General features: G+C 39.0%; 1 protein-coding gene across 1 annotated transcript in view; it reads left to right on the forward strand.

The window, feature by feature from the left end:
• The window catches only part of RAP1GAP2 (RAP1 GTPase activating protein 2), a 269,213-nt gene that overhangs the window by 188,840 nt on the left and 65,101 nt on the right, over nucleotides 1-15,272 (forward strand). Inside the window, exon 4 of the mRNA XM_018554104.1 lies at nucleotides 7,698-7,736. Coding sequence (XP_018409606.1) covers nucleotides 7,698-7,736 — 39 coding nt within the window. The remainder of the gene's footprint in view (nucleotides 1-7,697; nucleotides 7,737-15,272) is intronic.

Raw genomic sequence — 15,272 nt, forward strand, 5'->3', positions numbered from 1 at the left:
TTTGTATTCAAAAACAGACCTCAGATGAAGCATGTATCATCTTCATGCCACCAAGCCCTCCACTGTACTGGGCACGGTGTGCACTTGATTTCCTTCTGTGCCATGATGTACAGACATGACTAGAACCTCTGTAGAGAAAAATGGGAGAGCACATCTTAGCAGGTCTGCTCTACAGCTGAGATTTGTCTTTGGGTACAATAGATAGGTGGAGGTTTTATTATAGAGGTACAGCTGTAATTTAAAGCCAAACTCTTGGGAAAAAGGAGGAGCTGGGGATGTGACATCATCTCACCTCCTCCAATCTAAGAACGCTTTGCATTCTTTGAGAAAAAAGTAGCTCAGTAGCTTTAAAAGTAGCTTAGAGAAGGAGAGAACCCAGCAGGGTAAAGGGCTGTGCTAACAAGCTTTTGTTTGCATCAGAATTTGTCTTATCTCCCCCATACAAGTCAATGGAAGTGCAAAAACAGCATGAAACAGGTTCATGCAGCTTAGAAGAAAGAAAAATGCAGGTCACATGCACCTGGCAATTAATTCTGAATGATCTCAGAAGGCTCAAACTGACCTCAAATGCAAGCTGAATGCATCTGAAAAAAAGCTGCACATGCCAATCGACTCAAGCCAAAGCCTATTGACACAGGCCCTAAGGATTTCCTTCCTAACCAAAGGACACACAGGGAATTATTATTACTATTATAATACAGGATTTATATAGTGCCAACAGTTTGCGCAGCGCTTTACATTATAAGAAAGACATTACAATCACAATACAATTCAAAACAAGATGGTAAAGAGGGCCCTGTCCGTGATGGCTTACAATCTAAAAGGGAGGGGCAAGTGATACATGAGGAGGTAGCTGTATGGGGATGAATTGTTTGAGAAAGTGATAGTTCAGTGGATAGTTTGAGGTGGGATAGGCTTCCCTGAAGAGATGAGTCTTAAGGGATCGCCTAAAGGCAGTCAGAGTGGGAGATAATCGGCTAGGGTGGGGGTAAAAAGCTCCATAGGATGGGAGAGACCCTAGTGAAGTCCTGGAGGCGAGCATGGGAGGAGTTGAAGAGGGAGCTGGAAAGCAGAAGGTCTTTTGAAGAGCAGAAAATTAAAAACATATAAAATGTTTAAACTGAGAAAAATTACAATTTTAACGGAAAAAAAAACATATTTTTTAAATTGATGGCAGCAACACATTTAAAAAAAGTTGAGACAGGACCATGTTTACCACGGTCTAGCATCCTCTCTTATTTTAACAACACTCTGTAAATGTCTTGCAACTGAGGAGACCAGTTGCTGCAGTTTAGGAGAGGAATGTTGTCTCATTCTTGCCTGAGATAGGATTCTAACTGCTCAACAGTCCTCAGTCTTCTTTGTCATATTTTATGTTTTAAGATGTGCAAAATATTTTGAATTGGTGAAAAGTCTGGACTGCAGTCAGGCCGGTTAAGCAACCAGACTCTTCTACTACGAAGCCATGCTGTTGTCATAGATGCAGTATCCGGTATAGCATTGTCCTGCTGAAATATACAAGGCCCTCCCTGAAAAAAGATGTCTAGATAAGAGCATATGCTGCTATAAAATATGCATATATCTTTCAGTATTGATGGTTTCTTTCCATATGTTCAAGCTGCCCATTCCATATACAGTAATGCACCCCCATACCATCACAGATGCAGGCTTTTGAACTGACCGCTGATAACAAGTCGGAAGGTCCCTCTCCTCTTTAGTCCGGGGGGTGCGGCGACCATGGTTGCCAAAAAGAATGTCACATTTCAAATTATCTGACCACAGAACAGATGTTCACTTTGTGACAGACCATTTTAAATGAACTTTGGCCCAGAGAAGATGGCAGCGTTTCTGGATCATGTTCAGATATGACTTCTTATTTGCATTATAGAGCTTTAACTTGCATTTTTGGATGGCACGGTGAACTATGTTCACAGACAGTAATTTTTGGTATTCCTAAACCCATGCAGTGACGTCCATCACAGAATTATGACTGTTTAAATGCAGTGCCATCTGAGGCCCCGAAGATCACGCGCATCCAATATGGCGTTTCGGTCTTGTACTATGCGCACAGAGATTTCTCCAGATTCTCTGAATCTTTTGATATTATGTACTGAAGATGATGATATATTTAAAGTATTTGCAATTTTACGCTAAAAAACATTAGTCTGAAATTGTTTGACAATTTTTAGACACAGCTTTTCACAGGTTGGTGAACCTCTGCCCATCTTTACTTCTGAGACACACCGACTGTCTAAGATGCTCTTTTTATATCCAATCATGTTACTGATCTGTTGCCAATGAACCAAATTAGTTGCACGATGTTCTTCCAGCTCTTGTTAGTACCACTTACTTTGCCAGCTTTTTGTTGCGCTGTCCCAACTTTTTTGAGACGTGCAGCTGCCATCAATTTTAAAATGAGCAAATTATTTTCTTAAAATGATGGAATATTGTCTCAGTTTATACAATTTGTTGTTATGTTTTCTATTTTCTATTGTGAATAAAGTATGGGTGGGTTTATGAGATTTACAAATGATTGTATTCTGTTTATCCCAACTTTTTTGGAATTGGGGTTGTGTATGTGTGTGTGTGTTTGTGTGTATATTTATATTGTATATATTCATAGCTTTTATTTTCCTACTTCTCTTTCTTTCCTAAATAAAACCAGATTTGTAGGATCTTTTAGGCATTATAGGCTTCACTTACCGGATACCGTCTGTTTGCACACTATGTGTTTTTGTCATGACTCAACGTTCTTTAAATAAGAAAGGAAAAATGTAACTCAAAGCAACAAAAAAACATCCACTTAGTCTATATGTATGTTCTATTGAAAGTCACTAAACATGTATTTAAGCCCCAGGAATTTATAATTATATGCCTTCCTTTATATTACATTTCCATTAATTCCATTTGTAATTTTAAATCAAGCTCACAATGATGTTTTCTGCATGTTGCTGTAATTAGAGTGAGGGTGAAAAAAAAGATAGTGTGACCTTTTAGAATGTGCAGTCTCCCTGAATGTATTTTTTATATAGTTCTTGTGACAGTTGCAGGTTTCAGGAACCTACAATTAGCTGTACAGATGATCGGAACAGTTTTGGCGATTTTGGCATTTTGCTAATGTGGAAAATCTCAGTTTCTTCAATGAAATTTACTTTAAAAAGGATCTATTTTTTAAAATTCTTTATTCAGAAGGTGTGTTTTTCTGTGGAGGTGTATCTAGGGCCTATGCACACATGAGTTTCTCCTCAAGCATTTTCTATTGAAATCAGTGTAAATGGATATCAACACATGTTGACGTGCATTAACCTGCATTATACCACAATTTAAAATACTGTATGTTAAAATGCACTTTGTATTGAGGCTCGATTCACACCAAATGCATTGGGGCTGCGCTGGCCATTTGTCTTGTCATTCTAGGGCCATCAATCACTGATAACACTAAACTGATGAGCGGTAAAAGCTTTTAAAGCGTCGCCTATGGTCAATTTTGGGCATGGTAGTTTTTTGTGATTTTGCGGGTGCGTGCAATTTTAAAGCTTGATATGTTTGGTGTCTATCTACCCAACGTGACCCCGTCTTTTATATTTTACAAAAAATTGGGTAATAATAAATGTTTTATAATATTTTTGAAAAAAATAAAACAATTTTTTTCAAAATGTTTAGTCATTTTTCCTTAATATACTAAAAAAAAACACCCACAGTGGTGATTAAATACCACCAAAAGAAATCTCTATCTGTCCCCAAATAATGTTATAAAATTAATTTCAGTACAGCGTTGCATGACAGGAAAAATGTCAGTTAAAGTACCACAGCGCTAAATACTGAAAAATTGCCTGGCCAGGAACGGGGTGTAAACACCTGGTCTTCATGTGGTTAAATCTTTTTTTTTTTTTTGGTCTCTTTTTCCTTCTGTGAATAAAGCTCAAGATTAAAAGTGGCACAAGGACAGGTCTAGAAAGGTTTTTTTGGAGCTTTTGTTACTTCCAGAAGTCATTTAAAGCCAATTGCACCCTTAAAGAAGAACTTAAAAATGTAAAAAAGGGTAAACATGTTATTAACACTTGCAGTGGGGTTATAATAACAAAGATATACTTACCCCATTCTCCGAGCTGGCCGGCTGTGACAGCACTCCTTCCTAGCTGTCTCCTCCTCCTCTGCAGCGATGATATGCCCCTTGGCATCCTCACATCCATTACACTGTGTATAGAACGTGATGACTCAAGGACCTTAAACCTGTAAAGCGGAGGGGGAGAGAGACTCCAGGGATCGGTCTAAGAACAAGCTGTCTCCAAGCATCGGGTAAGTATAACTTGGCCCTAGGCAAAAATGAGCACTTAACTTTTGCAGTGCAGGGGTAGATTTTTTTCCCTCAGATTTCTTCTTTAATTTCACCTTCCCTACTGACCCCAACACATTTTGTCAAAATGGCACTAAAATCTCCCGATTTTTTATGAAAAGTTCTGGGAAATGGAAAATCTCTATTGCGCTCATCCTCAACATAGAGTTCAGGTATGGTCAAGGTCAGGCTTGCTTCAGAAGGTGGGGTTGTGACAGCATTCAAAGTGGAAATTAAAAACAGCCCTGTATTGAGATTTCTGTTTACTATTATCATTTAGTACAATCACGCATTTCATCGTGTGTGTTGACGTGCTGTACTAATTACTGTAGACTCAGAAAAGAAGTCTATTCATAATGCTTAATGAGCTGGAATACCTGTTATGTAAATACACTGCTTTATACATCAAGCGTTTGTCAATTATCTGTATGATCTTTGTTTTATTATTCACGCATCTGTTACTATAAATTGCTAGAGGGCCCATGGCTTTGTTTGTCATGTGTCTTGCTGAGAAATAAGAGTTCTTAATTGGACTTTTGACAGCTTTTGAAGCCAGGTGCAGATATTGTGGTTTTGTTTTCTTGTAAGACACTATTATAATATGCCACAACATTGGCACAATCTCCCTGGAGACATAAATCGCACAAGACTAGGTATGTGTACATTGTTTTTAGACATGGCCTGGGCATTAGGCAATTCTGGCATTTACTTAAAAGTGCTGATTAGGGACTAACCGCCAGGCATCAAAGATTGTCTGACCCGGGGACAATTGGGAATTTCAGAAGGCCCAGAGAAAGATCTGGTATCCATGTAGAGAAGCTAAGGGATGGGGATCAGCAAACACACTGGTCAGTGCCCCGGTTAGACAATCTTTAATGCCTGGTGGTAGACAGAAGGTGCAGATGGAGAATGGTCTGCCCCTGGATGCATATAAATGTATCACCAAATACAGTAAAGTCTGATGAAGCAGATCTTATTTTGCGAAATGCGTCGCTACCACTACTAATTGTCTTCAGCTGTGATACAGTACCACGTCTAGCTCTCACATTGGATAACTATATTTATAGGACTGGACAATGTGTAATAAATACTTTTGACTTCCAAACTTTGTATAGATACAAGGATGATCTGACGTTGGTAGAAGTATACTAAGCTGAGTTATTTTTCTACATGCTGATTTTATGACTGACTTTTTAGATTGTTAATAAAAGAAATTATACATTTCAATAGATCGTTGTATATGATACTTGGTACACATTAAAAATCCCGACATAATGGCTACTATGAAGTCAAACTGTTTGCCTAGTAATGATATTATCTGAGAAATGATTGCTGTGTTTACCCTGGAGTAAATGTACACCATAACTGAAAGACATTTTGGGGTTCTATTTTTAATTGACAGTGGATATCACTAATCCCTAATACTTTGCAGGTCTACACTGACCATGACCTGTGTTTTACAGCCCATTCATAGAATGCAGCCTGCAGAGTGTTGGGGAGCCCAAACAGCAGAGTGAGCTCTGTGATTAAAGGAAAGCTGGTCATGCAACTTTGACCGGTCACATGACCTCACAGCTTTTTTTTCTGAGTCCAATTCATTCCTTTTGCACTCTGATGGCTTTGGACTATCAAAGCCAGGGGAGTGCAATGCACATTTGTAAAGTACTCTGCTGTGCTTTATAAATGTGCAGTGCTTTTTTGTTTTGCATACTGCTGCTTTTAAAATGTCCCCTTTCGTTTTCTAAAGCACTCTGTATCATAAACAATTGCCATTGCCAACAGTTTTTTAAAATAAATTCTGTTTTCACATTTTTTATGCTTTGTTGTACCTCTGAGCTGGTAATCCCCTGCAGCCTCTTTGCACTCATTCCCTGTCTACATGCCTGCACTGCAGTAATGGCATTTCTCAAGGTGGTTTTCCTGATGGTAACATCCTGGGGTCGTGACTGCATAATGAAATGGCCACTTGTAGCCTGTCTCAAAAAGCCGTGCTACAGGGTGACCATACAGGAGTACCCACCCCTCTATTTCTTACACCTACCTATATCTTCACTGTGCACAACCACTCCGTGAAAAGTCTCTTAACCGGGTTGTGCATGTAGAGCAGAATCCCATTCATTCCTATGAAAAAGCAGTCTACTACTGGGACTAATGAGGAAAACCGTTCCATAGAAATAAATAGTTGTGTGAATCAACAGTACTTCTTATCAGCACACCATCTAGTCTCAGGAAAGATGTTTCTTAAATCACCATCAACCTACAGTTCAGAATTCCAATACTTCAAATGGCACATGGGCACATTTCTTAAATGTATTCCTCATTTGCCACAAAGGATATGAATGCACTTTTATGCCCTCAAATCCCTTTGCAAAAAGAACAGTTCCAAAGCCAAAGGCTTAAGGGCTAAAAATAATGGAGGGCTTTTTAGGCAAGTGTAGGACCTTCACAGACACTTACAATTGTATAAAAACATCATGTTTTATTAGAGACATTATGTACAAAGCATAAAAACAATATATGCATATTGGTGCTCAACCTAAATTTGGTTGGCATAAACCTTGTATACTCATATGCAGGAGTGATGAAAAAGTTATGATCAATGAGTCCTTGGTTGGAGTCAATAAACGGTTACTGTTGTTGAAAATGCTCTATGCGTTTCTCCACAGCCGTAGCTTCATCAGGAGGAACATATTCCACTAACTTACTGTAGATGATTGTAACCATATATGAATATAGCAGCAGCTATTCTCCCATCAGAGTGAGCAAAACAGGACTGCAGAGGCTCCAATAGTCACAACCTTGGTTCTCCCTAGAGAGCCTCAGGAGAAAACCGAGCAACGAAGAGAGGACTGCAATGGAGGTATTACCTGTTAGTTGAAATAGCATAGCATGTGTGTTGAGGCTTTCCAAGATGAGCAGCAAAAAAACATTTTTTGCTAAAGATCTTGATGTGTTTTGCAAAAATATGTTTTTTTTTATGGATAGAGTGTGCCAAGGAAGTAGGATTATTGTTGCTGTGTCCTACTAGGGAGACGTGAGAGCAAATGTTCCAAAGTGAGGGTAATAGCCTTTTTAGACAGAAGTCACCAGAACATGTGTCTCCATTGTATCTCCCTTGACAACTTTCAAATGTAGGATCTTGTCTTACTTTCTGTCTTGGTGACTACTAGGAAAAATAAAGAAATGAATCAATCTGTATCCAAAATTAACAAAAAAAGTTTTGCCTTACAAACACTTTAAATGCATAAACTTTTTTGAATAAACCGATCTATGTAAAATGAATTTACTGTTTCAGATTTTTTTCAGACGACCCATAGAAGACTTTTCTTACTAACAATGTGACTTTTATCCTTTTCTACAGACTCCTAAGTTGGAAGAGCAGAGGGGCCATAGAAACAAGGTCTGTGTTACATTTCATTTACATTGAAGGATGACCAATAAAACTAAAAATTGTCTGTTGAAGGGAAACTAGAGGGTACATTCAGTTAGGTACTATAGGAAAAAAACCTATCCAAACAAAAGTTGGATTTAGCTAAGCAAATAGGTCAGAGCCTTCCATTAGGTAATAGGTGTAGGTGTTCAACAATGTTATGTGCCCAAAAAATGAGGCCAGCTGCCTACCTAAATATACAGATTGACCAGATTTTTCCATCAATGGATTTTTCCTTCCTTGTTGGCACGGACATATTCCAAGATGACAATGCCAGGATTCATCGTGCTCAAATTGTGAGAGTGATTCAGGGAACATGAGATATAATTTTCATACGTGGATTGGCCACCACATACCTTAACCCCATTGAGAATCTTTGGAATGCGCTGGAGAATAGGGTTGGGCTCGATGTTCGATGAACACACGAACTGTCATTGTGTTCGGCTGGCTGTTCGCCAGCCGCACACCCCGCACACGGCACTGTGCCTTGTGAGCCCTGATTGGCTAAAGCCTTGCACCTAACCACCTAACCACAGGTCAGGTGCAAGACTTTGCCCAATCAGGGCACAGAGAAAAGTGAGAGCCATGATTGGGCAAAGTCATGATGACTCTGCCCAATCATGGCTCACGCTGTTACAACTGTAAACAGTTGGGCAGAACTAGCTGTTACTGCTAGCTCCACCCAAATGTTTATATGTTACCGGCCTCTGTCCAAATGCTATTCTGCGGCGGGTGTTCATCGCAGCGGCGGGACTGCGCTCGTTTATTTGTTATTTTGTCAAGTCGTTGTGGACAACACTGGATGTCTTGATTGACGCTGGATTACATCGGTGGATCAAATTTATTTATTTTCTTTAAATAAAAGACTTGTCAAAAACATGTCTTTAATTTTTTTTTCCAAGTAAAGGATTTTTTCAAAATCTTTTTATTTACAATTTTATTTAACCCTTTAGTAAATGGGTATGGGTTCAAGTACCCCTTACTCATTCACAAAGGGGGGCGCCATCTGGGTGCTGCTTTATTAAAGATGTGATGTGAATAAGCCCCCTGCCCGCACCCCCACAACCTACGCCCAAGGGCTTGTGGGGAAGAGGCCCTTGTCCCCATCAGCATGGGGACAAGGTGCTTTTCCAGGGACAACTCTGGAAAAGCACCGTCCCAGTGCAGAGGGCATGTGGCCTGGTGTGGGAGGGGGGGCCACTCGCTCTATGCGCAGATCAAGGGTCTGGTATGGAATTTTAGGGGGGGGCCACAATTTTTTTTACTCCCATTTTTGGGGGTGGGGTTCCTCCTTAAAATTCCTACCAGACCTTAAGGGCCTGGTATGACTTTGAGTGGAATCCCACACATTTCTTTTTTGATTTTTTTACACGGGGTCCCTCCTAAATATTCCTACCAGATCTTAAGGGTCTGGTATGACTTTTGGGGGCAACACCACTCTTTGTTTTTAAAATGGGATCCCTCCTAACATTCCTACCAGACCTAAAGGGTCTAGTATTGTTTGGGATGGACAAATTCATGCTTTAAAAAAAACATTCTTTTTTTTTTCTTTAGAAATGTTTGTTTTGCTGCAGCAGGTTCTATGCATCGTACAGATTTGCCACTTTACAGGCAGTTTAAGGGGACCCCCCAGGCACAATATTTAAAGGAATGTTTCATTTTTATTGTTACCCTTTAAGTGATGTTAAAATCACTGCTCCTTTAAAAACTGTATATTTGTAAAAGTTTTTTTTTCATTGATTCCTGTCCCCCAGGGCAGTACCCCAATCCCCATACACTTTTTACCAATAACTTGCATACAAGCCCTCTTAAAGGGGACAATTGTTTTTGAAAGTTGTACCCCCCCATAGACTTGCATTGAGTCATTGAGTTCTTTTTGGATGTTATAAAGTTCGAATTCGAACCAAACTCATCACTACTGGAGAAGACTTTATACAGTGGTCTGAATCTCCCAAAATTACTACAAGATCTTGGTAAAAAATAATGCAACTCTGGATGAAAATAAGTGTCATGACATTGCATAAGCTTATAGAAACGATGCAATGGTGAATGCATGCTGTAATCAAAGCAAAAGGCGTCCAAGGAAGTATTGAGTATTTGACTTTTTTTGTTTTTGGACAGGCATAGATAGATAGATAGATAGAGAGAGAGAGAGATACATACAGACATTTCAGGTAGGTACAGAAACAATACACGTGAACATTTCACCTTTTTTTATTGTAAGCAATGTTTATTTTTCATTTATTGAACCTCTCCTTTTAAAACAATGGTCCATTTTGCGGTTATGTTCTATGCTGATCTACCTTACATGTCCTAAAGTTCTTTTCTATTAACCTTCTCTACTCTACAAAATGTAGAGCTTCTAAAACGTTTCAGCGCAGCTTGTTTCCCACTACTGCCATTGACAAAAGAATAAACTTTTGAGAATTATTTGTGCTTCTCTTCGCTGGAGGCACAATCATATTAAAATCTTTGCAAAACTAAAATGTGCTTTTTAGTACTTGGTAACACAGTTTCTAAATATTCCCCCTGAGCAACAGTTCTGTTCTTTTCAATGGCGAATAGTGAATGTTGTGTTCATAGTGTCCTCAGGCTAGTAACAAAGCAGACATACTGTGCTGCTTTCTCAAACACATTACTGCGCACACCCGGTATGAAGGCAATAAATCCTTATCTTCATTTTAGCCAGTAGAACAGGCAGTTATATCTCAGTTCATCACACTTATCTTACTGCTGGCTGAAACCTAGGCAGACACCGCAGATGATTATTGTGGAGACAAACTATAGTGTCTATTTAAAGACTAGAATGAAGAATAAAACTAAGTATTCTAAATGATGTAAAATCTAGCATGAAGCCGAACAGCATTTTAATAAGCTAAACATAGAAAATAGATATAAATATTAGTTTATTTAATCCAGGTATACAGTATATCTAATAGAAAACTATTAAATGTGTTTGATGTAAAACTATCATAAATACCTTCAATTGTCTTATAGGAAACCACACCTGATTCCTGCACACTTTGAGCCAAACAGTCTACTGCTTTGTACAGTGCTATCAAAATCTAACCTAAGTGTGCTTAAAGGAAGGCATAGCAGAGGGATGACCCCACTGGTGCCCAATCACTTGCAGCAATCCAGTAACCCGGCACATAGTATGCCTGGAATAATATCACAAATGTAACCAAAAAAGTAAATAAGCAGTCAAGGTTTAAGTTTAAATGGAATGAACAGTGTTTTAGTCAGGTACATATGAAATATGGATATTTCATGATTATATTTTCAACCAACTTTTTATGTGTTTACCAGCCTAAAATTAATTCTGTTCTCTAAAATGTCTGTTTACAGAGCTTAATAACTCAAGCTTTGCATACACAGCTAAATGAGTCACACCTCCCCCTTTATTCCAATCTTACTGTAGCCAGATGATGCTTATGAAGTAAAGAGATATAGAGTCTGTAGGCAAACAGTACCTAACCTCACAAATGCGCTTCTGGAAGAATAGTCAAACATTCCCATAGACAAACTAACATGGACCTTGGCCCCTTTCCCGCACATCTTTAATTGCATGAACATCAATGTATATATATGTAAATGATGTTCAGGATTTAAACCTGGAGCATTTGAAGGGAGACTAGATGAATATACATTGTATTCTTGGGTATAGCAATACCTCTGTATTTTATTACACCATTTTAATTTTAAAGGAGATAATAAAATAGACTGTTCTTTTGTTTTGTTATGCTAGTTTTGGGTACAGGTCCAGAGATCTGTGGTTTTAGAAAGTTTTTTTTTTTATAAATGTGGCTTTTAGACCACAAAATAGGAATCCAGTTCTGCTGTTTTCCCAGATTAATGTTTCAAAACCAGTGACTTTTCCTGCAATTCAGCCTGGTTTGTGCTTCTCAGTTTTACCTGAAGTAAGGGTACAGTGCAACTGGACATAGTGATAGGTTGGGTTGGAAAGTGAGAGAATTTTAGGACTTCTACATATTAAATTAATACTGAGAACTACAAGAACATGGAGAGTGGCAAGGGAGTCATGGACATGTCCTGACCCCTCAGAAATGCTAGACTCAGTTTGTCTTGCAGTCATCCACTGTGCAATACAAGCAAGATGAGGTTAGACTAAAGATAATTTTAAATGCTGAAAGACATGTGGGTGCATATTTATAAAGCAATCTGAATCTTCCTGTTGCAGGTGTTTTATATTACAGTGATTGATTCACCAACAGTGAATGTTGGATGTGAGTGCTACTTTGTAAATATGTCCATTGTGGTCCAACTTCTTGTAGCTGTGAATGCAACAGGATTACACACAAGACTTAAGCTGTGTAAAGGTACATATCAGTAGCAGATAAACATGACATACCTCTATTATATGCAACTGCATTATCGATATTGGAAAATTTCAGTCAACTTGCTATTGCACTTTTAGTTTGCAGTTAAAATTAGTTCCCCTGTTGGCCAGATGTGGGAACAGATTCCAAGAGCCAGTGGGTTCTAGCTATGCTTAGTGCACCTCCAATGATGAGGCCTTTATGGCTGATTGAGGCCTACAAGCAGCAAAGCCAAGTGCAACTCCATACACGTTTATAGGGCTTGTGTCCCCTTGTGTAACGATCTGGGATCAGACTCAGAGTCCAGTAGCTGAAACAGCAGGCAAATCTGTGGTATAACAGGCCGGGTTTGGTACACAAGCAGACGGTAGTAGTATAGGAGCAGGCAGAAGGAGAGTGAACAAACAAGCCCAGGTCAGTAGCCAAAGGTATGAAGCAGAAGACGGTGAGAGTAGTCGATGAATCAGCAGCCAAATGTCGTTACACGGGTAGCAGTATGAGCAGATTGTATCAGAGAGGGAGCAGGAAGCAAGATATTGGCAGGAGAACAATAATCTGGCAAACAGGAAGTGCAGAGGCATGGCTAAAATAGGAAGTTCAGGGGAGGAGCAAGGAGTTCAGACAGAGCAGATGCCCTGGGTTCAGATCTGGATCCTGACACATTGCTTTTGGAAATAAAGCTCAAAATATGTGTACATTACATATGCAGACCTCAGTGAACCCTACTGGCAGCATATCAGGAAATCTGCTGCTGGTGCTTTAAGCGCAACATAGAAGCCATTGTGTTTTGGAATCTTGAAACCTTAACATACATGTCATTAAATAGTTGGTCATCCTTTGAATCAGTCTAGAAGTGTAAGGGAATGTTTGTTAAATCTCAGTAAAGCAGAATTCAGCCTGAATAAGCAATTTAGGGAAAAGCTTTGCTGATAATAAGCATACGTTATGAGTTTTCAGTCAGAGGTTACTTTCAGAATCAACTTAAACGAATTTCTATGGTATTGTTTCACCATCTGGCTTAATAAAACTCAAATTTGATTTTTCCAGTTTGTTGTCTGCATTCATAATACATGCAGGACTGGGCACAGTGGAATTCTGTGTTTTTACTGTAATGTTCTCATCATTGATGCACAGTCAAAGAGATGATAAAGAGACACGTCCGTGCGATTAACAGCGGAACTACGGCTGAGTTAGTTTGGGATAAGGTAGAACATATTTTCATAGAGCTCACAAATAAGCTTTGTTTAGCTGCCCCATCATGCACTTACATCATGCCTTATCTTCTGCTGCATATGCTGTTTACTGCTGCTCCTGAAAAAGCCACAATCTTTTAAAAGAAGTATAACAATGATGTTATGATAGAATGCAGGGCTAGGCATCATACTATATCTGGTAGAGTTAGAAGCCCCATTATACAAAGCCACAGCAAATATGCCTTGTCTCCTCCTTTGTAACTTTATTAATGTGCCCATTTTCTACCCTTTAAAATCTCTCCGTTGTCATCTATGCTGCATTTATTTTAGTCTTGTTTTACTTGGCAATGGTATTTTCTACAGTACTGAGAATATTGAAGCATGAAAATGATCCCCCGTCCACCCAAAGGTGCTTATGTACTCATGTCTCTACCACGTTTATACAGGCATGCATACACATGCACACGCACTTGGGACAATTTTGGTTTGAAATGTTTGATGTGTTTTTTTATTATGAGAGCTCTTTGGAGCAAGTGGGGTATTCCAGGTACATAGTGGAAGAAAATAAAAAACTTCATTCTGAATACATACCTTGTGGGAACTGGATCCAGGATCCCAGAACCTAAAGACCACCTCAGTTTACTTCTAGACAGCTGAATGCAAAGTGATGTTCTCAAGAGTTGACAAAGTGACGCATCTACGTATGTAAGGCACAGTGGAACAACGGCTGAGTTAGTTTGGGATAAGGGAGAACATATTTTCATAGAGCTCACAAATAGGCTTTGTTTAGCTGCCCCTTAATGCCTACTATGAAAATACAAACGTAATTCTGATTGCATCCCTTGACTGGACTACTGCAGATTACTCCTAGACAGTAATGCAAAGTAATGTTCTCATCATTAATGCACAGAAAAAGAGATGACCAAAAGATGTGTATTCATGTCTCTACCATGTTTATACAGACACGCATACACATGTACACGCACTTGGGACAATTTTGGTTTGAAATGTTTAACATGTTTTTTATTATGTGAGCTCTTTGGAGCAAGAGGAGGTATTCCAGGTACACAGTGGTAGGAAATACAAACTTCATTCTGATTGCAACCCTTGTGGAAACTGGATCCAGTATCCTAGAACCTTAAGGCCACCTCAGTTTACTCCTAGATATCTGTGCTGCCTAATGCATTTAACTAGGAATGATTCTGCATGCAAGTTTCTTCTTATGCTCTGAAAATCCAGAGAAACTCATCATTGAGTTATAAGCCTCTCTCTAATCAGAAAAATTGGAGCAGATGGTTTAACAAGAGTGACAACATAACTAAGCAAACTGCAGACGTCTAGTTGCTTGTGGTTGTACCCGTGCCTAGTCATACATGTTATTATGGTTGCTATGTCTATGACAACACACCTTTTTAGTCTACAGATGCGGAGGGTATGTCAGGGTAAACCTTATCCAGATTTTTATGTGCATGCTCATAGACATTTTGCTTAATTCCTTACAGCTGTATGACTTTTTTACCTGTAGGAAAATGGAATAACATTGCTAGGGACTGTGCTGAGTATAATGTTCTCAATGTAATTTACAACATTATGTATTTAGTGCCTGGGCCAAGAGTAGGTAACGCACAGAGTGCAGGGCTCAGTAGTGTGTAAAATACTCAATAAGGTATGTAATGGGAAAGGTTTTATTTAAACATGTCATTAGCATGTTGATGAAAGGAAGAATGGAGGAAGCAGGGGAGCTAAAACATAAGATTACATTTCATCTTTAAGATGAATTCCTGTCAGGGGTGCTACCTACATGTTTGCATGTTCTTTCTGTTTTCTTTCTGGTTTGCATGGGTTTGCTCTAAGGGCTCCCATTTCCACAAAAATGCAGTTTATTTTGGAGGCATTTGATCTGTGTGTTTCAAGTACTTGTATAATAGTAGTTAAAGATGTGAGACTTTTAGCACCTTATGGGGAATTGACTA

This window comes from Nanorana parkeri, unplaced genomic scaffold (assembly GCF_000935625.1).
Source record: "Nanorana parkeri isolate BGI_ZX_2015 unplaced genomic scaffold, ASM93562v1 scaffold142, whole genome shotgun sequence".
NCBI classification, from domain to species: domain Eukaryota; kingdom Metazoa; phylum Chordata; class Amphibia; order Anura; family Dicroglossidae; genus Nanorana; species Nanorana parkeri.